The sequence below is a fragment of the Nematocida minor genome (assembly GCF_024244105.1).
Source record: "Nematocida minor strain JUm1510 chromosome Unknown 7922, whole genome shotgun sequence".
NCBI classification, from domain to species: domain Eukaryota; kingdom Fungi; phylum Microsporidia; genus Nematocida; species Nematocida minor.
The window spans coordinates 147,740-174,813 of record NW_026250400.1 but is presented as its reverse complement, the minus strand read 5'-3'; the positions used below and the strand labels follow the sequence as shown (position 1 = coordinate 174,813).

Below are 27,074 nucleotides of genomic sequence, written 5' to 3'. Positions count from 1 at the left end.
TATAATGAAATAGTTCAGAGTTTTTCTTTTTCCATTATTCATTCCTTCTGCATAGTGAGTCTTGCTCTTACTCTTGCACCCGAGAAAACTATCGAGTATAACCGTAGGCCTACAGTTCTGTTTTCTTTATAATAAAAAACATTCATATACCTTTTGACTACTTCTTTAGAAGAGATCGAATGCCTTTTACTTCTTATATTTCTATTTTCACTAATTACTCTCTCACACTGTCCTCTGTTTTGTCTTTTTTCTGATTAAATACTTTCTTTTCTATTAAATAAGACTCTCCTCTGTATTAAGCTAGAATTTATTTTGCAGCCATGGGCATAGATAAAAAGAGTCTAAGGACTCTGCTGCTGTACGAATTCAAATGCGGCAGATCTCCACAGCAGGCAGCTGAAAACATAAACAGAACAGAATCTTGCCAAGCCATTGGAGCGCGCACTGTCAAAAGATGGTTTGATAAATTCTCAGCAGGTGACACAAGTTTAACAGACAAAAAAAGGCCTGGGCGGCCTGTCACTGTCTCCAAAGAGAAGCTGGAGGAGCTGATAGAGAAGACCCCAAGTGCAACATGCAAATATCTAGCAAATGAGCTGGGGGTGTGCCGCTCCACGGTTCAAAAACAGCTGAAAGAGCTTGGAAAGCGGAAGAACTCAAACGAATGGAGGCACTTCAGCAACTGAGAAGGTTAAAGCGCAATGTTCTGTCCATATCCTGAATACTTTTATTCTTTGTGTTCCTGTGCATCAGCAGAGCAGTAATTTAAAAAGAAAAAGTGTGTAAATAAAACTCGTATATTTATTTTTAGATTTTCACTCTTGCTCTTTTCAAATGTCTACACTTTGCAGAAATACTTTTATTTTTCTTAAGGCAAACAGAACAGTAAATAGAAAGAAGAATGTAGCGAGATAGTACTAAAGAAGTAAGATAGGGAGAGAGAAAAAGCACTTGGTAAAATTACAGATCGTTTATTCCATGAAACCATTGTCAGGACATATAATTAGATCGCACGCAGGCCGCTTTTTAAACCTCTCAGTTGCTTTCCTTGTTACATCGCTCAGTCTACCGGTTTCTAGCCTTGGAATTTTTATCTTGAGCTTGGCTCCATTTTTGTGTCTGCTGCTATTCACAAGTTCCTTAAGCTCATCTATAACGGCAGTAGTGAGCGTATTGGAGTCTTTATCAATGGAAGGAATGCCAGGAATTCTTTCAGAAGTAGGCTTTCTCCCCCTATAGTGCGGTCTGCTGGACTTTTTATGGCGATGCCGCATGCGAAGGGGTTTTTTACGTCTAGCACCAGTGAAGCTTTCGTTCGTATCAGTGCTAGAATAATTATCATCTGTTGCACTGCTCGAATGGTTGGACTCTGTGTCAATGCTTGACTGGCCAGAATCTGTATTGACACTAGAGTCTCTAGAGTTCGTGCTAGCACTAGAATCTCGGGTGTGCATCTCTGAGCTGAGCTGAGAGAAGTTTGCGCTATCACTAGAGTCTCTGGAGTGTGACTTTCTGTTTCTAATGTGGTTTTCTTCTAAGTTTGACCTGTGCTTATTACGAAGACTGTTCAAAAAAGCGTATTGTTTTTTTTCGAGATCTATATGCTCTCCAAGAGTTCGCGTGTTTGAGGCAAATCTTGGATGCTGTCTCGGAGCCGAGCCATTTTTAAATGAAAAGTATGTATGGTTGTGGTCATCGTATAAGTTGTTAGAATCATACATGTATTCACCCGTGATAAGTAGATTTTTGGCTTCTTCCTTGTCTCTTATATTTTCGTGGACTGTTATTAGCTTCTTTAGAATTGCAAACCTTCTTCTCATTTCCAGTGTTCCATACGTAAACGCCATGCTGGACCGATTTGCACTGCAGTTTCCTATAACCAACGTGTCTTGGTATGCTTCCATGCAGAGTGTCTCGTCACGTACAGGCTTTATATGAAATCCTCCCCGATCTCTAGGCACAAAAACCCATTTGTTACTGCACAGCCTGCCAACATCTTCCGGAAGAATTGGGATGATTTGTCTATCGCAAACCCCAAAAGTTTTTTCGTCTCTTGTCAGAATTTCAACGGGCAGTTTGTTCTGAACAGGATTCTCTTTGGGCTTTGCAGTGTATCTTATTTTAAACTCAAGGTGCTCTGGAAACTTACCGTAAGGAAAAAAGTCTTTCTCTATCCGAAAAGGGAAAGGGCTTTCAGGGTTGTTCCTGTTTATATAGTGGAAGGGCTGGTCGTATTGCCATATGTTTACTTTTTCTACGTACTCCTGCGGAGCAGTGTTGTGGAGTGCGGATGCCATCAATCTTCTTACAAAAAGGCTTACCATGTGCCATGGAATAGATCAAACATATTTAGACTCCCTTTATGAAACATGCTCTACACAAAAAATCAAAATACCAATCACTAATAAGCCGTATGAAGCATAAAATGGACTACACACAGGTGCTAAGTATGGCACAAGCTATACCATCCTGCAGGCATTAACAATTTTACACTACATCTTGCACATACAAGTGTATGCGATATAGTTAGAGAAATTTGCACCTTTTGATTTATAAGTGCTTAATGGTCCAGGAGCACAGCTACTGCCTACTACACCATCTTTTATGCAGACCTACATCAGTTCTGCAGTGATTGTTTAAATATCAGCTGATATCTAAGATTGCAAAAGATTTCTGCTTATACAAATTCATTTATGCTAAAAATTAAATCTGCTCGGTTGTATAAGAGAATGACTAAAATATTCTAGGAGAATAAAATAAAAAAGATATGGAATTTAATAGAAAGAAGAATTAAGTAGCAGCAGATTTATACGTGAGGTTTTCCGTTTAGTTAAAAGACCGTAAGGTCGGATTATTTGGTTTGTCATTATCAGGGTACATGTTAACGTTTTCCTTTGCGCCTGATCTCCAGTTAGACCTGCTCATATAATTTGAGTGTAAGTTTGATAGTGACGGATCTAAATCGTACTGGGGTCTGCTTAAATCAGGAGACAGCTTTGATGATCTGTCAAATGAGCTTTTTCTGGACAGTGACGATCTTTTACTTGAAAGATTTTCTCTCTTTATGGGGTTTGATCCGTTTGTGTCTTCTGCAAGAAGTGAGCTCTGTCTTTCGAAGCGGCTGGTTGATGGTATAGCAAGTTTATTAGACGAGCCGGGGTTAGTGTGGTAATCTCTAATCCATGGTTCAACTGGAGGATAAATGGGCTCGATAGTTCTATGGCCAGGCATTTGCTCCAAGTCCACTCTTCCTCTGTAACCATTTGATCTTTCATTTATGTCTTGCTGCAAGAGCAATACTGCGTGGATCAAGAAGTTCAGTCTCTTTATAACCTCCATGTGTCGCTGCTCTTCTGTCATCTGCTGCAGTAAGTTAGTTTCGTTTGCTTCTTCTTCATCCTTCTTTGTGCGTAACACTGTCATTTTAAATCTTTGATCCATACTTTCATAATTACAATTCATCAGCCCTAGGTTCATTCCCTTCACTTCTTCAGGCGGTACACCTAGCTTTGTTAAGGCCTCTAGACGAATCACAGACAGGCACTTTTTTTTCTTGCCTGTGGTTTGCGTGCTTTTTGTTTGCGTCGCCCCTTTCTGTGTGGTTGTGGAAGAAGTGCTTTCATCTTCCAAGCCTACGAACTCGAATATATACTCATTGGGATCTTTTATGTGTATGGGATGCCATCTCTGTCTTTGGTTGTTCTGAGCTGTCTTTGGCTCCATTGTAATGTACTCTGTGGTTCCTGCTGTCATGTACTCGCGTGCAACATTTGAAAATCCCACTATTTGGATTTCTGGGGTTGTCAATTCAGAGCTATCTCCTTTACTTTTTTCCAGCTCCATAAAGAACGGCATCTTGTCCATGTCAACAGGCGGAATATCCATTTCAGAAATTTCCAAATTGGTTCTATTTTCGTCGTAGTCCTTCAACTTGAAATCTTTGGGCGCTATGTATGACTTTCTCGAGTATGGAACAGGCTCCAGAACAACTCGAGTGCGCGCGAGCACTTTTGTGCATAGAAGGAAACCGAAAAAGAAAACTCTGTGCAAGACTGTACTATTTTTCATACTTGGTTGTGTAAAATGCATCCTCAGGTTATATCCTCCGCAAACATTTGTTTCATTGCTGAAACCAATCATTCCCAGAGTTTCGAAACAAATTGTGTTTTCCAAGTTTGGAATACGCCAGTGGCAGAGTTGCTGGCTCATAATTGTTTGCACATAAAAATATCTGAGAACAAGAATCAAACTGCTGCATCTCAATTAAAAGCATAACTCAAAAAGGCCATTGGTCTAATCAGAGAATAAACACCTATCCAATTGACCATGAAAGTACAAGATTATTCTTTTCTTCTCCTACTGAATAAATAAAAAATAACCTCAGTGCAGCCGGGAGAGTGAAAATAAAAACAGTGATTTATTGTACAATCTACTTAAAAATTACAAGTGAATTTATAAAAGTTAAGCCATCCAGTGCAGTAGAATATTCCACAGAGCCAGCTTATTTCTTCTTATTCTGAAACTACTAGCTGTGTCCTCTGTGTCTTCGCCTTGCGCTGGATGAGGGATATATTCTGTCGTCTGTGTGCTCTGTGTCGTAAATTCGTGCTGGTCTCTCGGTATAAAAGCGTCTGTCATCAGATATTTCGTGTCTATTTCTGCTGCGGCGTGGCTCGCAGTCTACATCATCTAGTGAATAGCACTCAAGTAGCTTTCTGTTTCTAGATCTACTTCTATGTCTGCTTAAAGGCCTTCTTCCTCTGGCATAACGGTATTCTTCAGATGGTCTATGCGATACTTCATTATTATCAGAGTAATGCCTATGCATACCATCTGTTACATAGTCTCTTCTTTCCGTGCGGTCATTTATCCTTCTATGCGATCTTTCGTAGCCTGGTGAGTCTCTAGATAGTTCGTTATCTCTTCCTGTTTTTCTTCTAGAGTGTCTTGTCCTGTCTCTGCGAGCATTCTTATGACTTTCTGATCTATTTGGGCCGTATTTCTCCATTATTCCTCTCGCCTGCTCTGGTGATATGTGTTTTGAGATAAGATCCTGTATCTGCTGCTCGCTCATATCGCCCATACTATTCGACTGTGCACACATTCCAAAGTCGCTGAAGGCCTCCGTGCAGAATGTTTTAAGCGTTTTAACAATGTCCTTCAGTCGTACAATATTATTACCAAGATCATGCAAGTTGATGATATGGCTTCCACTCCCTGCCATACCAGCTCCATTGCTCCAGTTATTATTATTGTTGCCTGATCCATTATTTCCGCTATTCCATCCATTGTTACCGCCTAGCCCACCATGTCCATTATTCCAGTTATTATTTCCATGACCGTTATTCCATCCATTGTTATTCATACCATGACCATTACTTCCACTCGGTCCATTATTCCAATTATTTCCATTATTTCCACCATGGCCATTATTTCCATTATTCCACCCATTATGTCCGTTATTTCCATTGTGCCCATTATTCCAGTTATTATTTCCATTATTATTCCAGTTATTATTTCCGTTATTCATACCATGACCATTATTCCATCCACTGTTACCGTTATTCATACCATGACCATTATTTCCATTGTTACCATTATTCCATCCATTATTCCCATGCCCACCATTTCCTCCTTGGTCACCCATCCACGGCTGATTGTTGTTGTGGTTCCAGTAAGACGAAGGCCCAGATGGGTTATATCCATTGCCTGATTGGTGTGGATTCCCATTCTCTCCATATCCATCATGATTGCGCCATGGACTATTTCCGTTATAATTTCCATTTTCGTCATAATGATTATTTCCATTGTTACCTGAACTATTGTGATGATGGCTCCCACCACCCGCCAGCCCCTTGATCATCCAGCTGGGAAGTGATCCTCCTGCTCCGCTCGACTGCATCTCGTACGCAAGCAATTGCCCTGCCCCGAGGTACAGCGATTTGTACGGATCGTCTGCTACTTCCAGCATATCAAACCGCTGCTCAGGCGTGCTTTTACTGCAGGACTCTATTTTTAGTATTCCATGGTCTGTGTCTCTGACAAGACACGATTCAGTGTCACTGTCTGTTATTTTATACCCGTTGGTGAATGGCTTGATCCTCCACTTAAGTGTATAAGTGTGCGAACTTGCATCCTTCTTGCATGCGGTTATTTTGTACTCACTCTTAACCACACACAAGAGCTTCTGTGTCCTGTTTTTGAGGGATGCTGGCCTGTCTCCTGGCTTTATGAGTATTTTGTACTCGTTATCTCCGCCTGTTTTAGATAGGACCATAATTGCATTAATGTGTTTTTTGTTCTTTTTTATGGCCTGCAGGTTGAGCAGCCTGACTCCTGTTACATGGTGGTCGTACACGAGCCTGTAGGTGGGCTGGGATGTGTTGTATATGGTGACTTCTTTGTTGTTGAGAGTCCCCACGTAGTTTCCATCGGGGTAGGACTCGCCCGCACTCGATGATATTCCCAGAAACTTCAAAAAGCTCGCCCATTTCATGTGAAATAGATAGTCTCGATATTTATATCTTCTCACCTGGTTTTAGTGGTGATAATCCTATCTTCATTACTGATAGGCGATAATTCGTCAATTTTGTGTTTGAGACACAGGGAGTTTCATTGTCTGGAGTCTTTTCTCCATGGGCCTATCTAAGAAAAAAATAAATAAAAGTTCTGCAACTGTCTCAAATTCCCAGATATAGAATGAAACACCTGCAAAATGTGCAGAACGTCTTGGCATTTGAGAGAAAGAATAAAATTTTTACCGAGGGTGTATACTTCATTTATTATGTATTCTATCTTCTATCAGGTATTGTTTGAAGGGTGGGCGTCAGCTGGTCTCCCCACATTTTCACCTCTTTCATTTCCTCCGGGCTTGTGCAGTGCTTTAAATACCCGTTCCACACCAGATTCTTCAGCCCGGCCTGCTCTGATATTCTCTTTTTGACTCTTGAGGCAAACTCTGAGGGCGTTTCTTCGGGCTCCAGCTTCATTGGAGGAAGCCACCAGACAGAGACCTCTGTGCGCCACCGTGTTATAAGATACATAAAGTGTTTGGTAAACGACTGCTTTCTCGTGTTCCAGTACGGATCTCCTATTTTTTTGTTGTATTTGATCGCTGCTGGATAGACTGTCACCCCCAAATCAAAAGCACCCTTTTGGAACATGACAGTGTACTCGTTATTCACACACGTGCCCTCTGGAAACACGATAATTGACACCTTCTGTGTTAGCTCTTTTATTTCCTCTTTCACTTCTTTTCGATTTGCTTTCAAATTTCTTTCAAACTGCACCGAACCGCTTACGAGCTTTAAAAGCATAGACATAAACCCGCCCTGTCTCTGCGCTATCACCGAGTGCGAGAACTTGTGGCTGCTCAGGACAAGATAGTCCATGTACGTTGTGTGGTTGGAGACATACACATGCGGCACTTTGGGCTTATTTTTCATTCCGTGGTGTTTTACTTTTATTCCCATGGCCCACAGAAGGCCTTTGCACCCGTATGTAGTGAAAAGATTGCATCCTATCTCTCTAAGCAGTAATCGAGACAGTATAATAAGCGTAGAGTAGAAAAGAAGGATGCCGATGGCCAGAAATAGCCGAGCGGGGAGTATAATGCTGTACCTGCAGAGGATGCTCATCGCGTAGAGGAATGTAAGCTCTGTTTTGGGCTCTTTCTGCTGAAAACACAGGGAGAATTCGTCCCGTATTAAAGCTTTACCTGCAAGAGCTGTGCAGTAAAGTATATCTCGGAGAATTGCCACAGGCTTCTTTTTTTTCTCGGCTGCTTGATTCAATCCTTCCTGTTTTCGCATAAATAAATTTTAATATAAGTTATTTAAGTTTTCTTTCTTTGTCTCTGCTCAGTTTTAGTCTCAATTTGCATTTGGCGTTCGCAATAAATATTTCCCATCTTTTTCTTTTTATGCTTTTGTACACAATTGGGATAGAGCTTCTGAGCGAGTCCATTTTTCATCTATCGGGCTTGTTCATCACGCTGTGGCTAGCGTATGTTTTGAGAGAGGCTTTGATAAGCTATGTGTCGCCCAAGTGCAAGCCGTCTGACGTATCGAACATTCTCCCGCCTACCTGCCACATAAAAAAGCCACAAAAGCGGCCATACGATGTATAGACGGAAACTCTTGATTATAAAAGACTGTATATAATTTATTGAACTGCATGTTTACGGGTGTTTAGGTTAATTCTTCAGCTATGCTGACTAAATTCATCTAGAAGAGTTTTTGCTAAGAGGAGAAATGAATGCTCTGTTATCCTTCACTTGTGTTTGAGCTATGCTATCGGAATAATTTAGCAGCTGTTTTTAAAACGGAGATACATCAGAGGTTATAGATAGTACAATCAGTGAATGATGAATTGGTGTTGTAGCAATTTAAGCCGTGTCCACTTCTATCCCAATAATAGTGAAATTATACCCAAGAAAGCTGCAAAGTGTCTACCAATAAATAAGATAAAGTGTATAGACGTGCTGATTTTTGCACTTAATTTTGATTTTAACAGGAGCGGTGCCCTGAATATCTTAATAATTTACACAAGATAGCAGAGGGTGTGCAAACTCTGCTTGAACTCTGCTTTTATGGGCTCTAACTGATAAGAATTCTTTTTTTCTGGGTGGCTCCTATTCCTCCGTTCTCCATTCTCTTGTCCATGGCAAAGTGCATTGTGTCCAGTATCAGCAGTATGCAGTATATCCCAGATATAACCAGCTTTATCGTCACTTCAAATCTTTGGTACGCTCTCTCAAGGTCGGACATCTCTGCTAGTACTCTGTTTCCGACCACAAGGGTATAGTCAATCGATCCTGCGAGGTAGTACGCAAACAAAACACCGACCACAATTATTGTCATAAATCGTATAAAATAGTTATTTACAAACTCATACTCCAGGTTGATTAAAAACAGAAGACAAGCATACAGAGCTGTTTCTATCCCCAGAAGATACTTTACGTCTGTTGTGTAGTATTTAACGATCCAGTAGGATAGAAACATCTGCAAGTTCAGTTTGTAGAAAGTCTCCATAGATCTTCGTATGGCGTGTCTTGTGTTGTATTTGGCACCGTACGACTTGTAGTAGAACCACCCCACCTCAGCACGCAGCTCGCTCGTAAAACAGATGAGATAAATAATAAGAACACCGCATGCAATGGGGATTATATTGTTCACGGCATACAGGACGGTAAACAGCTCGATCTCCAGATCAAAGGCGGCAACTATCTGCAAAATGCAAACAATCGAGGTGAAAAGAGTGGAAAAAAACACCTGGAAGATGTCTCTTTCAAGGAGGCCCTGCAGAACAAGAAGAGTAAAGAGCATAATCAGAAGTATGTGGGAGGTGATTGTAACATTCAAAAAAAAAGCAGTGAGCTTTGATGCCTTATCAGGATCAGTGATAAACGTAACAAGAAGAAAAGTGATATGGACAATCATGGCCACTGAAAGCACCCATATGAGCGCCTTTAGGTTGTTCGACAGCACCATGCCTGAAAAGTGTAAGTCTCTTCCTTTTCCCATTTATATAAACACAAACATTTACAATTAATATAAATCACACAATCCCAAAATGTGTCTGCAAACTCAGAATTCTTCTGTTTTCAACTACTCGGATGCGCACACCCGCGACTGGCCATTAGCCAAGAGCGCATGTGAATGTTCTCTTATTCAGAAAGCTACAGTCTGCTAAACTGTGAGAAGCTGTTCATTTTCCAGAAAAGAAGAGTGTCTGAATTGACTTTGATTGACCTTGTTTTGTCTCCTCAGGCTATCTCCAAAATAAAAGAGATATTTTATATTCTGTCCAATTTGTCTTCAAACTTTTCTTGGAAACAATCCAAAAGTATACCATTTTTATTTTAATCGCTTCAAGTGTTCTTTAATATTCGTATTTGCAAATATTCTGCTTTTAATATGTCTTTGCAGAGATTGTCCTGAAAAGGAATATTTAGCAGTAATTTAGATAGATCTATCTATTGTATGTTCAAAATACAGGAGAACACTGCTTTCTTCTCGGGTTATTCTAGCGCACTTTCTATATTTGGAATGTTCTTTCGAGCACTGCTTCTATTTAAATATTTTTTCTTTTAAATGGAGCATATGAACCATGGATATAAAAACAGCGGAAGAGGCGCGCGCTCTGAAAGAGAAACAAGAGCCAGCAATGCCATCGAGCTGAGAACACAGAAAAGAGATGGAATGCTGCAGAAAAAAAGATCTATGGCGTCTGCAGGAGAAGAAGCCACAATTAAAATCAGCATATTGGCTGAACAAATCAACTCCAGCGATCCCCAGCAGATAGTGCAGGGCGTAACTGAGTTTAGGCGTCTTCTCAGCGCAGCCAAGTGTCCTCCAATTGACAAGATAGTGATGAACGGTCTGACTCCCATTTTCACAAAGCTGCTGAGCCCAACTAACCCCCTTTTTTCCGAAATGCCTGAAGAAACTGCCATAAAGATAATGCACGAGTCGTGCTGGGTGATCACCAATATTGCATCAGGAAACACTGCGCAGACAATGTCGGTTGTCCGCTCAGGAGCCCTTGGGAGTCTAGTAAAGCTTCTTCATCTTGAAAATCAGGTTCTCCAAGACCAGGCGGTGTGGGCCATCAGCAACATCGCAGGAGACTGCGAAGAAGCGAGGAATGCGGCCATAGAAGCCGGTGCAACTGAGCCCATAATATACCTAATTGAAAAAGAAATGAACAGAGACGAGCTAAACATTCCCCTGTTGAGAAATTTGGCATGGGCATTCAGCAACTTAAACAGAGGCCGATCGCCTCCCCCGTATATAGACCACACAGAGAGATGTCTTCCCGTTTTGCTCAAACTAGTTAACATCGACGACATAGAGATCATGTCTGATGCGTATTGGGCTCTGAGCTACATGTGCGATGCTGGAAGAATGCAGGCGGACATGATCCTGGCCACAGGGGTGGTGGATGACTGCGTGCAGAAGCTAGCTGCATACCACATGACTGCCATGCAGGGAGACACCATGCAGCTGCACCTGAAAGAGCAAATTCTGTCGCCAATTATAAGAACACTCGGGAACATAGCAACGTACGAAGAGTCGCAGACAGCATACCTCATAAACCTAAACATCATTCCAATTCTGAAGGGGCTCTTCACTCTTCCGTACGAGAACAAAAAAGCAACAAAAATAAAGAAAGAAATATGCTGGGTCATATCAAATATAACGGCAGGCTCGCCCGCACAGGTAAATGAAGTTGTAAAAAATGGGTTCCTAGAGATACTTGTGAGCACAATAAAGACAGCAGACATGCAGGTGCGCGTGGAGGCATGCTGGGCCATCTGCAATGCAACGATACAAGTGATCGACACAAAGAGCCATGCAAAGGAGATAGGAGAGGCGGGCGCGATTGTTGCATTCTCAAAATTCCTCCCTTCAATTATGAACGACTCCAAGCTGGTTACAGTGATCCTGGATGCCATCAATAGTCTTCTGGAGTGGGCGGAAGCTGACTCAGTGGGAGGAGAGAACATCATAGCCACAGAGATCGAGAACTGCGACTTGCTGGAGAACATAGAAGAGCTCCAGTCAGCCACCAGCTACTCGGTGGCCAGCAGGGCAGAGCAGATCATAAGAAAGTACTTTGAGGGCCAGTAATCAATAAATATTTATCTTCTATTTTTCATTTTTCGCTTTTTGATAAGAATCAGCACAGATAATTTCGCAGGATAATGTTAGTGTGTAGAAATGTGTGCCTTTTATTGTCTAGCAATAATACTTTCTCTCTACTGCATCCTTATCAGTTGATAAGACCGAAACAAAGCACTGGAGAGCTCGCTAGAAGAGCATTAGGACATATTCAGAGATAGATAAGAATCTATTCGACTTTCTCTTTTTGTCTTTTATGGTTTTATCTCTAGGAATTAGCACATGTTTTATACTTACAATGTTTCTGGGGTGGGGGCTGTTTCTGGTTTCTGTCATTTGGTTCAATAGGTTTTTCTTATCTCTTGCAGTTCTTGGCCTTTTGTTGCTCGATAGGTTCTTCTTTTTTATCTTCTGTACCACTGGCTGTGGCTGCTGGACAGTTTTTGTCCGAGCAACTGAAACTAATCTGTCTGCACAGTATATTGGAGCACAAACTTTTAATTTTATGGGAAAAGATGAAAACGCCCGAAAGTCGCTGCCCAACAGAGCCAACAACATCATCAAAAGGATTCTGGAACAGGCTATGGCAGGACAGCAGAGCAGCACAGAGCCAAGCGACTATTCGTGGGTTGCTGGAGAAATACAGAAAGAGCAGACAAGCAATGTAAAAAGAGATCTGCTTGCAAATTTATTTAAACGGTTAAATTCCTGGTATGAAAAGCAGCTGGATAAAAATAGAAGCGCGCAGCTGTCTGTCTTCTATCTGCACGTGGTATACATGCTGTACACCCTGCAGTTTGACAGTTCGATCATTCCCCTGGCAGACGACAGCAAACTTTTAAAAATAGAAATGTCGTACACCATTTTTGACTCGTTCAAAGACGGCGCCCTCTCCAAAGATGCTGAAGAAATCATTTCCTATCTAATCTACAAGAAAGACCTAAAAATAGTCCTGAAATGGGAAGAGTACAAGCACATATCCAGCAGAGAAATCCAGAAAGCAGAAGAAGAAGTTGAAAGTTTCTTTGAGATATCAGAAAGCAACATTGAAGCCATGAATGACTACATCAAATCAAAACAGGCTTATCTGGTCATGCAGTCTTTGTTAAAATAATAGACACAGCACAGTTTTAGCTCGCTTTTAATCTTAAAAGGAAAATAAATAATCCGCCACTGCTACTCTATAGAAAATCTTGTGAATCTTTGCATGAGCTATTTATTGTGCACTCTAGCAGCCATAAAAAGCTTTCATGGAGCTGTAAACTCTTCTTTAGGTCTATCTCAAATGTATCTGAACAAAAGACAGAGTGTCTATTTACGCAGGGCATACAGCCATGAAACAGCCAATGGATAGAGACAGTGGATAATTTTGGCTCGAATCTGCAAATCAAGGAAAAGTCTGAAGGGCCAATGAAAATTGAAAATTGCTAATTTTCATCCAATAGTCCTCTTTATATGCAGACAAGGGGGTACTCCTAATGCAAGAGTGCACGAAAGACCTAGACATTATAAACAGCATACTGGAAGATTCAGGGATACTCAGATACAACGCGATCAAGAACAGATTTAAAAACGAGTACGTGGACTCCCCAACTCTTCTCTGTTTCTACAAAAGAACACAGCCCAAGGACACAGGAACTACGGCAATCGACATGTACAGGACAAATCTCCAGAAACTCCGCAGGAAAATAGAAGAAAGAAGAGTGAAAATAACTGAAACAACAGTGAACGGCGTGCTCTCCCAGGAAGTAACAGAATGCAGCACGATAAAAAACGAAGAAATAATACAGACCGTGAGCCCAAACGGCACAGCCACTCCTCTCATCGTCAACACAGTTCCAATAAAAGACATTAGCATAGACAATGTCAGCTCTCTAGACGACTTCCGGTATGCTTCCATATCAGGATCTGCCTTTGTGAACCAAAATAAGAAGAAATATGCAGCAGACTTAAAACTGGAAGGAAACATCCTTACAACCACCATAACAGACAGAAAAAAGAAAACACAGAGCGTGGTCAATGTTGATGTCACACTTGCAAAAATGTTTCTGGTGATTAAAAATAGTAGTTCGTTCCTCGGGTGCTTCAAGAAGCCCACCAGACACATCCACATAAACAAGGAAGTGGAAATTGTGAACGTAACCGCAGGGAAAATAACAGAAATCATTCTGAAGAACATAAACACAGGAGTCTTCAGCAAAGAGTACCTGAAAACTCTTGAGTTCTCGATCCAGGATACATACAACAGTACAATATCCTACGAAATAAATAGCTGCGAGGAATTCATCCGGTGGCTTCTGGTCATAAAAACACGAATGCACACTGTAGATAAATGGAACAAGGACGAACTTCTCGAGTCGATAAGAAGATAGCACAATAAAACACCAAACGATCTTAATTTACATCAGCCAGATTCTCTTCTAGATTACTAAAAAGTTTAAAAGGCGCCGCACAGAGAAAGAGATAAAACAGATCAAAAGCTGAAACAGTTCTCTTTTGTAGAATCATGCTCAGAAATAAGCGCACAGTTTTTTATTTTTCCACATTCAAATAAAAATAAATTTAACTCGAACAGAATACTACTTTTATATGGTTATGTTTTTATTTCAGAGACTAAAATAATATTTGCAAGTAGTTTTACACTACAACTTGAGTAGAAGAAAAGGTAAATAAAAACAAAAAGATAGGGTGAAGCATTCCTGCTAGAATGTGAAACACACTCTGTACCTTGTTTTCGACAAATCAGTATACAGTTACATCTGATATCCTGTTTCATCTACTTGATCAGCTGATACGAGAGCGTGCATCTTCAGAGACAAACAAAAGATATATCTTAGCAATTGAACTCTCCTAACTTTTAGCTTTACTTTATCAGAAAGAAATAATTTTGAAAATATTATCGCAGAAATGTCAAATGCATTTTTGATTGCTACTCCATCATGAAACACAGGAATGGTCTGTAAAACAGTCTAGAATTGGACCAATTTAATTTTAAACACCGGTGCTGGGTTATATTTGAAAAAATTTAATTTTTTTGTATAGTATGGGCTTACTTAAAGAAAGTAAAATCCTCACGTGGGAAGAAACAGAAAAACACAGCTCAGAAATGAAAAAAAATGGAATTGATTATTTTATCAGAACATACACGAACAACAGCACACCCAGGATCAAGGAGTTTCTGTGGGGAGACGAACTAGAGCAGAATCTTATAATAAAAATAAAGGGAAATTGGTTTCTTTTGTTGGGAGCGGGCAATCTACTTAATTTACCAAAGCCACCAGAAGCCATTCTGCACCCAGAGTATGCAGGATACATGATAGAAAGCACGCCAAATGCGCCGTATGAGCCTGGTTTCAAAGAGCTGCCGTTGGTGGAAAAGAAATTCGAAAAAAGAAGAGAAGCCGTGCAAAAAATGCTCAGAGAGCAGTTTGGAGAAGAAGCATCAATCTTGTTCCTTCCATGCTTCCCGCTGATCGGCACTTTCCGGGCATTTGGCACGGGAGGGCTCTCTGAGAGCAAGTGGAAAGAGAAATGGATGGGCAATTTTGAAAAAGCAAAGCTCAACTATCTTAACGAAGAGTTTAAAGAAGTAAAATACGAGGGCACTCCGCTGGAGACGGCATTGAAGCAAGCATCAGAGCCTACGTTCTACACAACACAAAGCGCACACTTCCCAGACTTTGCAATTACTTCGCACAGAAGATTCTTTGGATTCTCGAAAAACATCGTGAAAAGAAAACAAGCCCCCCTCTACTATTCTGTTCCGGTGGCAAATATTGAAGCCAGAGCAAAAAGCGCAAAAAAAGAAAAAATAGCACAAAATTCACAGACAGAGAGCAAAAATGATCAGATAGCTGTGATAGATAGCATGGGACAGGGCATGGGATGCTGCTGCCTGCAAATCACAATGCAAAGCGAGTCTCTTAGTGAAGCCAGGACTCTCTACGACAATATCGGTGCCATATGCCCGCTGCTTCTGTTCCTCACCATGGGAACACCAATTGCAGATGGAAAGCTGATTGAAACATCAACCCGATGGAAGATCGTGGGATCATCAGTTGATTGCCGAAGAGAATCCGAGACACACATTAGGAAAAGCAGATATTCATCGATAGATCTATACACATCTGAGCTTCCTGAGCATTTGGAGAAGATATATAACGATATTTCACCCCCGCTGGAGGAAGACATACTGGAAAAACTGCTGGGCGCAGGCGTGGATAGGGCCATGGCCAAGCACATATCTTCTCTGTACATCAGAGACCCCGTGCTGTGCTATGCAGATGCAACAGATGTTGATGACTTTGAAAACATTCAAAGCAGCAATTGGAGAAGCATGCGCTTGAAGCTTCCCAAGCCATCGCCAGGGAACAGCTCTCCATGGCTTGTTGAAGTGCGCCCCATGGAAATACAGCCTACGTCATTTGAAAACACTGCATATTCAATATTTGTGATTCTTTTCTCGAGAATGATGCTTTCTCTGAACGCAAATTTCTATCTTCCTATCTCAAAGGTGGATGAAAACTTCATTTTCGCGGATAAGCAGGGCACAAGCTTAAACAGCCTCCAGGACTACATTAATGCAGAGCAGGAGCAAGAATTCTGGTACAGAGAGAACATTTTCTCAGACGGCCTCCCAGTCGTTAAAAAAGGAACAATAAAAGAAATATTCGTGGGAAGCGGAGAGTACATAGGAATACTTGGGGCAATCCAGAAGTACCTTGATGAGTATGCAAGCGCGCACACAGATGCAATATCTCCGTACCTTCAGTTTATAAGAGAAAGAGTGACGGGAACAAAAACAAGTCTTTCCACTTTCATCAGAAAGTTCGTGTCTAACCACCCAGCCTACGAAGGAGACTCGCTTGTCTCCCAAGAAGTATCAAATGATCTGATAGATAGAATTCTAAGCATAACAGAAATGAACTCAGCTGAATATTTAAATGCCAGCGCTGATATAGAAGAATAAAGATAAATACGATTAGCCAAACACCCACTTAATTTTCTTTAGAATTGCGGCTATCTTTGCTGTTCGCAATAAAAAGTATTTATTCTCTTTTGTTCTCTTTCTCTTGTGTGAATGCAAAGTAGACATTTATAAGATAAAAAATGACTTTATTAATGGCACTGTAGACGGATTGATTTAGTTCTGTGTAAGCTCTTTCAATCTCTGGTTCTGACTCTTTGCAGACTGTCCTGCAACTGTTACGATGTTGTAAGCACCGCCAGCTACTACGACATTGCATGATTTGCACTTCCAGACGCCAACTACTTCTCTCTTTACGTTCTTCTTTCCGCAGAAGTCGCATGTGTATTTTGCGTGCTGGGTGATTTCTGACACCTTCACTCTCTTACGAAGAGACACTCCGTATCTGACTCCGTATTTTCCAACTATTCCAACTTTCTTTGTTTTTTGTGACATTCTAGGGCTAGTAAAAATAAAAAAGTAAAAAAAGTTTGCAGCTTCGCCAATGCGAACAAACTAGCAAAATATTCAGATAGATGCAGTGGCTACAAGAGCTTAAAAACAAGCAGAGAACACCAGAAGGCCAATCACCACATCTCCTAAATACTCCATAAGAGACTAGCTCTGAATTATCTACTGATCATTCCAATTATCTGGAGAGTTCTGCAAATGTAATGGATAATTCCATCTTATAAGAGTGTAGTAGTGCTCGTGATATATTTATGCATTCTGTTGGAAAAGAGCCTCTTTCTACAGGCGAAGATACTTTTTAGAGTGTGCTTTCAGCTTGGCTCTGTCTCGGTGTTTGTTTTAAGACTTTTTATCTGCGAAATGGAATGAAGTAAATATATCCGAATAAAACCAAGTCTCAGTGAAAAGAAATAAATATGGAGAAACTTTCCTCATTACAATGAAATACAACAAGAAAGTATATCTAAGTCTTTTGGCAGTATCTGGCATCAGCGCAATGTTTTCTCCAATGTGCACGCCCTCTCTAAATATGGCATCTATCAATCCATGTGCCACCACCGGAGGAGGATCCATGTTCCCTGATATGTCCATGGGAGGCATGGGATCAATGGATGCTCTCAACATTAACTGCCACATTTCACCAAGTACAGGCGGATCAATGCCAGGAATGACCCCAGCACTGTCAGGAATGGCTACATCCAGCCTGTGCGTACCACTAATTCAGCAGCCTAGCACGATAATTCAGCAGCCCAGCACATTGATGCAGCAGCCCACCTCAATATTACCCGGTTTAGACTTATTTGGATTTGGAGGAAATAGTTTCCAACAGGCCCCACAGCAGCAGGCTAACGGAGTGCAGCTGGCCTGCAATATGATAGGAATGCCAGATAAGCAAATAGGCAGCAGCGGCAGCTGGGGAAATGATTGCTACAGCAAGGTAGGAAGCATTTTCATGAATGGAATGCTGGGGGGAGGATCAAAACTCAATGACGTATGCTGCACAATAAGCGGTAGCTCTGGCTTTGGAAACAAGATGCTTAGATGAGTTATACGGACATAAATAAAATTCCTTTTGGCTTTCTCAGATTCTAGCCTGTATTTTAGAAGAGCGCTAATTTCTATGCAGCTAAATATTTATTTTTATTCTATGGGGAAGACCCGATTTTCAGCTCCATTCGATATTCCGTGTTCTTTCTGTTCTGCTGTTTTCCCAAAAGGGAAGAAAACGAATGTATCTAAAAAGAGAGCTATAAAAGACGGAGTAGAGTATTTTGTTCTGAGCTTTGACTGTCCTTTGTGCAAAGGAATATTATCTGTTAAGACCGACCCAGCGAGTGGTGTTTATACTTTGATCTGATAAGTGTTCTTTGTTTTACCGCTTATTTTCTCTGATCTCCTAATAAAAATTCTTACTTACTGAATTTCTTTGCCAGCTCTTCCTCTATCTCCATGAACAGCTGCACTTTCTTGAGGGTGCAGGCTGTTACACACTTTTTCTCTTTCTCGGTGAGTGTTTTCTTTGCTAGGAACGAAAATCTAGACGGCTTAACACATTCTTTGAAACAGAGTGACGTGGTCTCTTCAAAAAACACCCGCAAATCTTCTTGTTGGGCGGCACTTTCTCCTCCCATCCACTTCCAAACTCTCTCCAGCATAAAAAATAGAATGCAGAATCATAAAAATAATCACAGAGCATTAATTGTACATTTAGTTAGCCTTTTGGGTTTCGTTTTTCATGTTTCTGCGGATGTACTTTTTAAACTTTCGCAGGATGGGTTTGTGGATCTTTTCATACTTATTTTTAAGTATGCATCCTGCATAGTACAGAGCATACACCCCGCAGTCGTACCCATTTGTCTGTTGGGTGCAGGATTCGCTGTACACCACAATTTTAACTGAACTGTGGCTTAGCAGAACATTGGACAGGGAGAGATGGACAGGCCGCAGTGGATCAAAAACAAAACATATGCTGGTTGATGGATGGATTAAGCACAAAGACCAATGCGAGTCACTGTGCAATGGGAATATGATGTTCTGTACTTTCTCAAGATCTAAATGCTCTAGCCATCTGGAGATGCAGTCCATCCCTCTTACACGCAGTGATTCAAAGTAGAAGCTGCTGCACACAACTGTTTTTATTTTATCAGGGATCTTTTTCTGGTGCCCGACCATCACTGCATCTTCTGTTGTATCTACAAACACCTTAAGAAAATGGTTGATGTCCGTATCATCAAGCCAATCCATGCAAAAATTTACATTCTACTTTTCGTTCTTAGCATAGAGGAGAACGAGCAAATAAATTTTTTAGGATGAGGTTTACCATTAATAGAGACGAGCTGGCAAGAGCGGAAATACTCGAGTTCAAAGGGGAGTTTGAAAGACTTGAAGAGCTTGAGATGGAAATAAAGGACAGAAAGGTGCTTTTTAAAACCTCTTATCTGACGGGAGAAAAGAAAGAAGTTCCAGAGCACATAATATTTCAAATAAAAGACAAAAAAATGGAAGCACTCGCTATAGCAGATGAGTACTTTCTGTTTGATAAGCCCCTCAAGTACATACCTAAAAAGAAGTCAAAATAAAGATGAGCAAGTGATCAGCATTGTAAAACAAACTATCTTATAGATAGATCAAAATAAACATTCAATAAACTCAATTATTATGTCACTGGCTCTAGGCTGCGCTAGAAACTCTTGGAACAACAAAGCAGATAAAACATTAAAAATAATCAATATTCTATTTTATCACAAAGTGTATCCTATGCAAGCCAGCACACTTTATATTAGCTGCTAGATGATTAATGAGCTATCTAGCCAATTCTTTCTTGAGTTTAGTAAGTGTCTGTGGCCTCTTTTCAGTGCACATACTCTATAAATGGAGCAATCTTGCAAGAGAAATTTGTAAAAATAAAAATGGAAAGAGAAACTGACACACAGCGAACTAAAAGAGAAAATGAAGGCATTCAAAAGATGGAGGAGTACTACAGCAGAATATTCCCATCGTACAAAGAGATCATAGAAGCACTCAAAGAGCCTCTTCCATGCACGTTTAGAGTCACTCCCGGGCCATGGTCCTCGATACTCAAAGAAGAGCTGAAGAACTACAAGCTAATTCAAGAAGTCCCGTGGGGAGAGGGCATCTACAAGATAGATCTGTCAAGAAAAGATCTGAGCACCAGGGGAATAAAAGGGAATGCAAAGGCCCTAGACGTAGATGAGCTCCAAAAGACCCATCTATTTTTGAAAAATCACTCTGGCACATCTGCAATCACCAGGCAGGAGGCGGTGTCTATGCTTCCTGTGTTCGCACTGGACGTGCAGCCAGACTCTTCGGTTCTCGACATGTGTGCATCCCCTGGCTCTAAGTCGTCGCAGATACTGGAAATTCTATCAGAGGAAGGAACACTTATATGCAACGACATAAACTCAAGACGAGTCGCTCAGTTGGTGAAACAAACTAAAAGATTCATGCATCCTGGCCTCGTTATAACGTGCAATGATGCAACAGTCTACCCCAGGTGCGGCATCACTCCTGACAGAGTGCTGTGCGATGTGCCCTGCTCGGGTGATGGAACAATCAGAAAAAACAGACACATTTTTCAGAAGTGGGGGATAAAAGAGTTCATCGGGCTATTTCAAGTGCAAAAAAGAATACTCAAAAGAGGGCTGGATATGCTCTCTTCAGACGGCATCCTCGTCTACTCTACGTGCTCACTGAATCCTGTGGAGAATGAGATGGTTTTGCTAAGTGTGCTGGAAGAAAGACCGGATGTGGAAATAGTTCCATTTGAGGTTGAAGGGCTAATAATGCACCCGGGCCTAGAAGAAAGCAAAATAATAGCAGCCCTTGAGTACGCAGACATAGAGCTAAAGATACAAAGGTGCAAGTACAGAGAAGACATAAAGAACGCCAGAAGAATTCTTCCAATGGATCAAAACACAGGAGGATTCTTCATAGCGAAACTCAAAAAAAAGACAAAAACAAATGCAATTCTAGAACAGAAGAAAGAAGCAAATAGCACCAACTTAATCAGAGGAGAGAAGAATATAGACGAGTCGTACTTTTACTGGGTAGACCAAGAGAGAAGAAAGATAATAGAGGAACAGTGGGGGAAGAGCGGCCTATCCTTCATATCAAAGACCTTGCATTTTAAGAATGTGTATGGAATAACCAATAAATCGCTGGAGGTGCTTGTGAGGTCACCAGAGAATCTGAGAATAGTATTCGCAGGATGCCGGCTGTTCTCCGTCTTTGGCAGAGAGGATAAGGAAAAGATAGAGAATAACAGGTGGAGAATAACATATGAAGGCATAAGAAATCACAAAATAAAAACAGAAAAAGTTCTAGAAGTTACCTCTTTGAGGCTTCTAGGCATTCTTACTGACAGAGTGGACGAAGAAATACAGAAAAAGTACAAAAAAGGGATATTTGTGCTCTCCGCATCTGACGAGAACATCGAAGTCGCAGTTCCCTTCACATTCAACAAGTCGGAGATAGAAGTGCTTGTAGAAAAAGACCAGAAAGAGGCGCTGATCGATGCTCTGAAGATAAAAATGTTCCATAGATCTAAGGAAACAGGAAAAACAGAAGAGGAGGAGTCTAAAGAAAACACACAAAGCGTAAAAGTAACGAGTAGCTAGATAGACTGCTATCACAGATAGATCACAAATAAACCATATATTATTTCTCTGTTCTTTTTTACAAAGCTAAATATTTTTGTGTACTCTGTGCTGTTTCTCATACTCATGGAATTGCAATGATTGTAAACCATCGCTTTTTGAAAGTAGAATAGCTGTGTGCTGATCAGACCATTCACTACTAGTATAAAAAGTAAAGTCACGGGCTATAAATAAAAGGTGTACAATTTTACACTGGATACACTTTTGAGTTTGTGCTCTGCTAAATTAAAAAGTGTTTGCTAAATCCGTTATATTTATTACTACTGAGAGAGTGTGCTAATTCTACAACTAGATTATCTCTTAAGTTTGCTGATGGCTATCCATACAGCTCACAATAATTTATAGTATAGTACATTCTGTGTGCTGTGATGGTTAGATGTTCTCCTATTTGGGCATATGCTGATATAGCCATTTTCTGCAACCTAAGAACCTAAGACAGTTTTTAACTAGTCGTATTCTTTACATGCAATGCAATGTTTAAAAATAAAACTGTGGGCACGTGGCATTAACTATACTTTGAGCTATTCAATTACTACTGCTCTTTTTCACTTCTTCTGTCTTATTAGGACTAGTTTTAGTGACTGGTGGTGGTGGCTGCAGTGGATTGTGGTGTATTGCACTGCTATTGGAACGGCTCCTTAGCTGTGCAATTCGAGGAGCATCTTCTTTTCCAAGAGCAATTCTTATATTCTGCAGATTCATTAAGTGTGCAGGCATTGTGCGTGGTATTGGAGAGTATCTCACTGCACGTGGATCAGATGAATCGAAAGGCGGTCTCATCGTCCTGGACGGCGGTACTAAATGTCATCTTACTAAACTAGAATGGGGTGGCATTATCTGAGGCCCTGGTGGGTTGGGACGAGTTCTTACTATTTGAGGTTCAGATAGTAGAGAGCCTGGTGATAGTTTTGCAGAATCAATGCGCACTGGAGTCAGAACTTTTCCATTAGGGCATACTATCCGTATACCTAATGTTTTAGCTACCATTGGATGCGGTATTGCATAGGGAGTCGCTGAGTCAGGGTTCTTTGGAAGATGGATTAGTTTACGCTCTGTCTTTGTAGGGGCATGCTCTGGAGACAGAACTTCTACACCAGGCTCCTTTTGATGTGATTCTTTTTTGGGCTGTGCTGCTGAACTATCATCTATTATTGGAGACGGATTACGTGTATTGGGCGGTGTTGGAGATGTACCTGCTGGCTGCACTGGAGGTGCTGGCTTAGCTACCATTGGAAGAGAGTTTATTGCTGCATGCAAATTAGCTGAATTGGGTGGATTTGGAGGTACATCTCTCACTTTAGCTGCATTAGACATCATTGGATTGCTAGACAAATCTGCTGATCTTACAGTCACTGGGCGCGGTGCTACATGATATGCATTCAGTGCGCTAGGTGGTGCTGGATGGGAATGCATTAAGTTAGAAGGTGCTGGACGTAAACTTATTGGATGAACTAGCACTGATGCTTGCAGCTTTGCTTGGGATGATGCTGGATTAGAAGTATTTGCTCGCTTGGGCAGCATTTTTTGCGATATTATTGGATGGTACGGCTTTATTAACCTCTGTGGAGGATTTATTGGCTGCAATGGCTTTGCACTAAAATTCCCGTCTTCAATATTTTTTTGGGCTTTTGTGAATACTCTTGATGTGCTGGCTAGAACAGGCATGATTTGGACAAGCTTGGCGTATCTGGAAAAAAGAGAATTCTCTCCTGTATATATTACGATGTGCAATGCTGCCAGGATGCTGGCAAGAGTTGCTTTATTCGACACTGCATCCTTCAGCATTATTCCAATGATTCCCAGAATGGCCTCCAGGGATAAAAAAGCCATCACTTCTCTAGACAGTGTATCAATATCAATAAATAAAAATGCTACTGATAGCACAGATAAACTGGCTACTATTACTGCTTTTGTCTTCATATTTAGCATCTTCATGCTTTTGGGAGCATTGGCAAATATATACTCCTGTTTAATCACAGATATACTACTAAATATGGCATTACCCAGGCAAGAAAAAAAGCCAAAATCGGAGAAAATATGTCACGAGGTTAAAAAAAAGAATGAAACCAGCTCTGGAAAAGTACATGGAAGAGCTTGCAAAAACAAAGAAAAGCGTTAAAGTCGTGGTTAGGGGCGATAGAACAGTAGAGGGCAAGATACAGGCTATAGACAAACATATGAATGTTCTACTCCGAGAAAGCATCGAAACAAAAGTGCAAAAAGGATGTAACACAAAAGGCGTGAAAAGAAGAAATGAAAAAATATTTGTAAGATCACTGGGAAACGTCTTCATCAGAGGAGAGACAGTTATTTCGCTGCACATCGACTAGAAATAGAGCTCTACAAGCACTAAATGCTCTGAAATATTGGCGGATACTTTTCCTGATATGGCTTTACACAGAGATATACCGCCAATGCATATCCCCGCCTAAAGTATCTACTAGATAGCGCTGGAAATAGTGCCAATGTCTGTTTCTTCGAATGAATTAGTGGGCATTGAGCTGCTTATTCTGTGCTATTATTTCGAGAAGATGGAGAAGATTTTTCACCTGTGCATACTCCTCTTCCTTCAATAAAGCGTTTCAATTTAAAATGAAATAGATATTTGAAATTTTGTATCCGGTAAATTATGAAGCAATGAACTGCTGATACACTCATTGCATACTGCTCTCTAGCCTAAACCTCTTCCGAACCCTTTTGTGTTAATCTTTAAACAACTCATGAAGTTCGTCGTTTTTATAGTAGTTTGTGTGGTCTGTATGAGTATGAAGTAAAACTATGACTAGTGATTATTATAAATACAGTGTATGCAAAACAAAGCATGGAAGAAAGCATAGAATATGCTAGTTAGTTATTTGAGAGACAGTTTGGTTTATTATATGTAGTTAGCTAGTCTTTTAAGCTGGTACTGGTCAATGTTAGCCTTCTGCTCTCCGATCCTTATTATGGCGTTCTCCAAGCTATTTAGTAAAACAATAGTGTTGTTGCCCATTGATTCTCCATTTCTGCTGCTGGCCTGGAAACTTATCTTATCCTGGAATATCTTCACGAGTATCTCCAATGCAATGGCGTTGCTATTCTCTGACTTTACAGATATCACGTGCGTGATTGTGTTGGTGTTGTTGTTTCTATGGTACACGTTATAGTACACCTGCAGGCCATTATGGGTGATTAGCGTGGTGTTTCTGGGAGTGTTGTAGTAGAAGTTGGCGTGTGTATCGTATTTTATGTAGCCCACAGTTTGTTTATTTGGAAACATGCTCTTTATCTCGTTTTCAATGATCGATGAAATGTATCCTCTGGTTTCAAAACTATTCTTTCTCAGGTTGAACGTGATGGGCTTTGTTGCCTGGACCAGAGAGAGAGCAAGAAGCACAAACAGCATGCAATTGATCTTCATTAATGATACAAAAACATTCTCGGGTTATATACCTAATTAATTTGCAATTTTAATTAGTAGCCCTAATTTTAATATGAACCACAGGAGCCAAAGTACTCCTCTGTCTATTCTCAGGCCACTCTCAAAGTTGCTCAATGCCAGTGCTCTTCAAAAGAATATTAATTGTATTCCAGACATTCTGTTAATAAACACAGGATAAATAGCAAATCTCTACTTCCCTTCATTCTCACTTTCTTATCATGGTACAATCTAGGAACAAATAGTTGCTAAGTGTACTTTTTAAATAATGAGCTCAGTGTTTTGATAAAAAGTCTACACTATGTCCCAGTGTACGTGTTTATTCTGAAGTTACTCAAAGACAGAAGGCTGCAAAAGAAAAAAAGTATACTTGTGCTATTTTGTGTACAACATGAAGTTTATTTACGCTGTTTACACAGCAGCTGTCTTAGCTAATGGCTCGACTAAGAAGTGCAAAAAACAAGCACCAGTGCACTCAGAATAAATAGATCTATTTTACAAAGCGGCCTTCTAATTATATCATATAGCCGAATGTGTACATATACTTCCTATTCTCATCCTAAAATATTTATTGTACTCTACTTAAGAAATAGCACAAGCCTGTTTCGCAGCTGCAGGGTTGTCTGCATCCACACTCGCATCATTCCACTCAGCCCATCCTTCAGCTGTTTGTTTCGTATATCCTCTATCTTCCTTCTAAACTGGCCCAGCTTTTCTTTGATGCTCTCTGACAGAATTATCTTCTGCTTTGTGAGCTGGGAAATGTTCAGCTCTTCACAGGAGACTCCTCTGATGATGTTCCTGTACAGATATATCTCGTACTCTTTGAGTATTCGCGTGATGATTTGGCTGGTGCTGATGCCCTCTGTTCTTTTTGTTTCCACAAACACCCCAAGATCTTTCGCTTCCTTGTACACATCATCTACGCCATTTGACGAGTATTCTATGCTGTCATGAGCCACCAGGTCCAGATTATGCGCACCCAAGAACTCTTTCGTTATTATCCACGGAGCATCTTTGATCACCTCATCCACCCAGCGGCAGTGTCTCACCGACTCAGCTCTCTCCTCCATTGTCAGGACGGTAATTCCCTTGTACTTATGAGTGTCTTCATCCGAGCACACCCCTGCAACAAGGGTGCAGTTGGGATACATTTTCTTCACCTGTTCAAGCATTTTCATGTGCCCGAGATGGAAGATGTCAAAAACGCCATCAGAATATATTCGCAGCTCCTTCCCATCTTTTTTGCCATGCATAAACTAATAAAACCAAGCACATTATTTATTAAGCAATAAGTAGTCAACTCCCGCCAAGTAGTAATATACTACAGGCTGTGCAGAATAAGCAGCAGCACATTGTATTCCGTGTGGGATAAGTGATAATAAGTGATAGTACATAATGTGATATAGAGAATAAACACAAGTATATTGCATGCAGTACAGAATAAGTGCAAATATTTTCTGCAGAGTGCACAGCAAATCTTAGCGTCTGCAGCTCTGTATAATAATTTCTTAGGCTTTTTATGCACTGCACAGCAAGTATTTACTCATTCTATGCACTGCACAGCAAGTATCCACACTTTCTACACGAAGCATACTAAATGCAAACACCTCCCATACAATCTATAAAAAGTACGCTCTTTCCTATGCTATGTACAACAGTTAAATGTGCTAAAGTATAATAGACTATTTATTTAGATTCCTATTTATCTAACTTCCTGGGAGTTCATCTTCATGGTTCCCTCAAAGTATCCCTTTTGCATTCTCTTCTCGTATAGCGCTCTCTTTGCTGCTCTTCCTTTCTTTGGCTTTGGTTTGTCTGCCTTTGCTACTTTAGGAGTGGATCCTCTGACCTTTCCTGTCTTGTTCAGTGATATTGCTTTAGCCATGGGATAAAATAAATAAAAAAATAAACTCTTG

General features: G+C 40.6%; 22 protein-coding genes across 22 annotated transcripts; 10 read left to right on the top strand and 12 right to left on the bottom strand.

The window, feature by feature from the left end:
• Positions 1-320: 320 nt before the first annotated feature.
• Positions 321-686, top strand: NEMIN01_0538 (uncharacterized protein; the record flags this gene model as incomplete). Its single annotated transcript, XM_051476480.1, has 1 exon — positions 321-686. The coding sequence occupies one exon, from the start codon at positions 321-323 to the stop codon at positions 684-686; it is 366 nt and encodes a 121-aa protein (XP_051332440.1).
• Positions 687-971: 285 nt separating this feature from the next.
• On the bottom strand, positions 972-2,324 carry NEMIN01_0537 (uncharacterized protein; the record flags this gene model as incomplete). The annotated part of the gene is made up of 1 exon (XM_051476479.1): positions 972-2,324. The coding sequence occupies one exon, from the start codon at positions 2,322-2,324 to the stop codon at positions 972-974; it is 1,353 nt and encodes a 450-aa protein (XP_051332439.1).
• A 502-nt stretch (positions 2,325-2,826) lies between these two features.
• NEMIN01_0536 (uncharacterized protein) lies at positions 2,827-4,209 on the bottom strand (the record flags this gene model as incomplete). The annotated part of the gene is made up of 1 exon (XM_051476478.1): positions 2,827-4,209. One exon carries the CDS (start codon positions 4,207-4,209, stop codon positions 2,827-2,829), a length of 1,383 nt encoding a protein of 460 aa, XP_051332438.1.
• Positions 4,210-4,525: 316 nt separating this feature from the next.
• NEMIN01_0535 (uncharacterized protein) lies at positions 4,526-6,496 on the bottom strand (the record flags this gene model as incomplete). Its single annotated transcript, XM_051476477.1, has 1 exon — positions 4,526-6,496. One exon carries the CDS (start codon positions 6,494-6,496, stop codon positions 4,526-4,528), a length of 1,971 nt encoding a protein of 656 aa, XP_051332437.1.
• Positions 6,497-6,791: 295 nt separating this feature from the next.
• Positions 6,792-7,811, bottom strand: NEMIN01_0534 (glycerol-3-phosphate O-acyltransferase 3/4; the record flags this gene model as incomplete). Its single annotated transcript, XM_051476476.1, has 1 exon — positions 6,792-7,811. One exon carries the CDS (start codon positions 7,809-7,811, stop codon positions 6,792-6,794), a length of 1,020 nt encoding a protein of 339 aa, XP_051332436.1.
• Positions 7,812-7,921: 110 nt separating this feature from the next.
• On the top strand, positions 7,922-8,128 carry NEMIN01_0429 (uncharacterized protein; the record flags this gene model as incomplete). Its single annotated transcript, XM_051476371.1, has 1 exon — positions 7,922-8,128. The coding sequence occupies one exon, from the start codon at positions 7,922-7,924 to the stop codon at positions 8,126-8,128; it is 207 nt and encodes a 68-aa protein (XP_051332331.1).
• Positions 8,129-8,597: 469 nt separating this feature from the next.
• On the bottom strand, positions 8,598-9,524 carry NEMIN01_0533 (uncharacterized protein; the record flags this gene model as incomplete). The annotated part of the gene is made up of 1 exon (XM_051476475.1): positions 8,598-9,524. One exon carries the CDS (start codon positions 9,522-9,524, stop codon positions 8,598-8,600), a length of 927 nt encoding a protein of 308 aa, XP_051332435.1.
• Positions 9,525-10,094: 570 nt separating this feature from the next.
• Positions 10,095-11,633, top strand: NEMIN01_0532 (importin subunit alpha-1/8; the record flags this gene model as incomplete). The annotated part of the gene is made up of 1 exon (XM_051476474.1): positions 10,095-11,633. The coding sequence occupies one exon, from the start codon at positions 10,095-10,097 to the stop codon at positions 11,631-11,633; it is 1,539 nt and encodes a 512-aa protein (XP_051332434.1).
• A 496-nt stretch (positions 11,634-12,129) lies between these two features.
• Positions 12,130-12,738, top strand: NEMIN01_0531 (uncharacterized protein; the record flags this gene model as incomplete). Its single annotated transcript, XM_051476473.1, has 1 exon — positions 12,130-12,738. The coding sequence occupies one exon, from the start codon at positions 12,130-12,132 to the stop codon at positions 12,736-12,738; it is 609 nt and encodes a 202-aa protein (XP_051332433.1).
• Positions 12,739-13,102: 364 nt separating this feature from the next.
• Positions 13,103-13,996, top strand: NEMIN01_0530 (uncharacterized protein; the record flags this gene model as incomplete). Its single annotated transcript, XM_051476472.1, has 1 exon — positions 13,103-13,996. One exon carries the CDS (start codon positions 13,103-13,105, stop codon positions 13,994-13,996), a length of 894 nt encoding a protein of 297 aa, XP_051332432.1.
• A 671-nt stretch (positions 13,997-14,667) lies between these two features.
• On the top strand, positions 14,668-16,593 carry NEMIN01_0529 (glutamate--cysteine ligase catalytic subunit; the record flags this gene model as incomplete). Its single annotated transcript, XM_051476471.1, has 1 exon — positions 14,668-16,593. One exon carries the CDS (start codon positions 14,668-14,670, stop codon positions 16,591-16,593), a length of 1,926 nt encoding a protein of 641 aa, XP_051332431.1.
• Positions 16,594-16,767: 174 nt separating this feature from the next.
• Positions 16,768-17,046, bottom strand: NEMIN01_0428 (large subunit ribosomal protein L37Ae; the record flags this gene model as incomplete). The annotated part of the gene is made up of 1 exon (XM_051476370.1): positions 16,768-17,046. The coding sequence occupies one exon, from the start codon at positions 17,044-17,046 to the stop codon at positions 16,768-16,770; it is 279 nt and encodes a 92-aa protein (XP_051332330.1).
• Positions 17,047-17,500: 454 nt separating this feature from the next.
• On the top strand, positions 17,501-18,106 carry NEMIN01_0528 (uncharacterized protein; the record flags this gene model as incomplete). The annotated part of the gene is made up of 1 exon (XM_051476470.1): positions 17,501-18,106. The coding sequence occupies one exon, from the start codon at positions 17,501-17,503 to the stop codon at positions 18,104-18,106; it is 606 nt and encodes a 201-aa protein (XP_051332430.1).
• Positions 18,107-18,470: 364 nt separating this feature from the next.
• On the bottom strand, positions 18,471-18,716 carry NEMIN01_0427 (uncharacterized protein; the record flags this gene model as incomplete). Its single annotated transcript, XM_051476369.1, has 1 exon — positions 18,471-18,716. The coding sequence occupies one exon, from the start codon at positions 18,714-18,716 to the stop codon at positions 18,471-18,473; it is 246 nt and encodes an 81-aa protein (XP_051332329.1).
• A 52-nt stretch (positions 18,717-18,768) lies between these two features.
• On the bottom strand, positions 18,769-19,305 carry NEMIN01_0527 (uncharacterized protein; the record flags this gene model as incomplete). Its single annotated transcript, XM_051476469.1, has 1 exon — positions 18,769-19,305. One exon carries the CDS (start codon positions 19,303-19,305, stop codon positions 18,769-18,771), a length of 537 nt encoding a protein of 178 aa, XP_051332429.1.
• A 65-nt stretch (positions 19,306-19,370) lies between these two features.
• Positions 19,371-19,640, top strand: NEMIN01_0426 (uncharacterized protein; the record flags this gene model as incomplete). The annotated part of the gene is made up of 1 exon (XM_051476368.1): positions 19,371-19,640. One exon carries the CDS (start codon positions 19,371-19,373, stop codon positions 19,638-19,640), a length of 270 nt encoding a protein of 89 aa, XP_051332328.1.
• Positions 19,641-19,970: 330 nt separating this feature from the next.
• Positions 19,971-21,698, top strand: NEMIN01_0526 (tRNA (cytosine34-C5)-methyltransferase; the record flags this gene model as incomplete). The annotated part of the gene is made up of 1 exon (XM_051476468.1): positions 19,971-21,698. One exon carries the CDS (start codon positions 19,971-19,973, stop codon positions 21,696-21,698), a length of 1,728 nt encoding a protein of 575 aa, XP_051332428.1.
• An 843-nt stretch (positions 21,699-22,541) lies between these two features.
• Positions 22,542-23,666, bottom strand: NEMIN01_0525 (uncharacterized protein; the record flags this gene model as incomplete). Its single annotated transcript, XM_051476467.1, has 1 exon — positions 22,542-23,666. The coding sequence occupies one exon, from the start codon at positions 23,664-23,666 to the stop codon at positions 22,542-22,544; it is 1,125 nt and encodes a 374-aa protein (XP_051332427.1).
• A 131-nt stretch (positions 23,667-23,797) lies between these two features.
• NEMIN01_0425 (uncharacterized protein) lies at positions 23,798-24,067 on the top strand (the record flags this gene model as incomplete). The annotated part of the gene is made up of 1 exon (XM_051476367.1): positions 23,798-24,067. One exon carries the CDS (start codon positions 23,798-23,800, stop codon positions 24,065-24,067), a length of 270 nt encoding a protein of 89 aa, XP_051332327.1.
• Positions 24,068-24,612: 545 nt separating this feature from the next.
• NEMIN01_0524 (uncharacterized protein) lies at positions 24,613-25,137 on the bottom strand (the record flags this gene model as incomplete). Its single annotated transcript, XM_051476466.1, has 1 exon — positions 24,613-25,137. One exon carries the CDS (start codon positions 25,135-25,137, stop codon positions 24,613-24,615), a length of 525 nt encoding a protein of 174 aa, XP_051332426.1.
• Positions 25,138-25,733: 596 nt separating this feature from the next.
• NEMIN01_0523 (choline-phosphate cytidylyltransferase) lies at positions 25,734-26,411 on the bottom strand (the record flags this gene model as incomplete). Its single annotated transcript, XM_051476465.1, has 1 exon — positions 25,734-26,411. One exon carries the CDS (start codon positions 26,409-26,411, stop codon positions 25,734-25,736), a length of 678 nt encoding a protein of 225 aa, XP_051332425.1.
• A 449-nt stretch (positions 26,412-26,860) lies between these two features.
• On the bottom strand, positions 26,861-27,043 carry NEMIN01_0424 (small subunit ribosomal protein S30e; the record flags this gene model as incomplete). Its single annotated transcript, XM_051476366.1, has 1 exon — positions 26,861-27,043. The coding sequence occupies one exon, from the start codon at positions 27,041-27,043 to the stop codon at positions 26,861-26,863; it is 183 nt and encodes a 60-aa protein (XP_051332326.1).
• Positions 27,044-27,074: the final 31 nt, after the last annotated feature.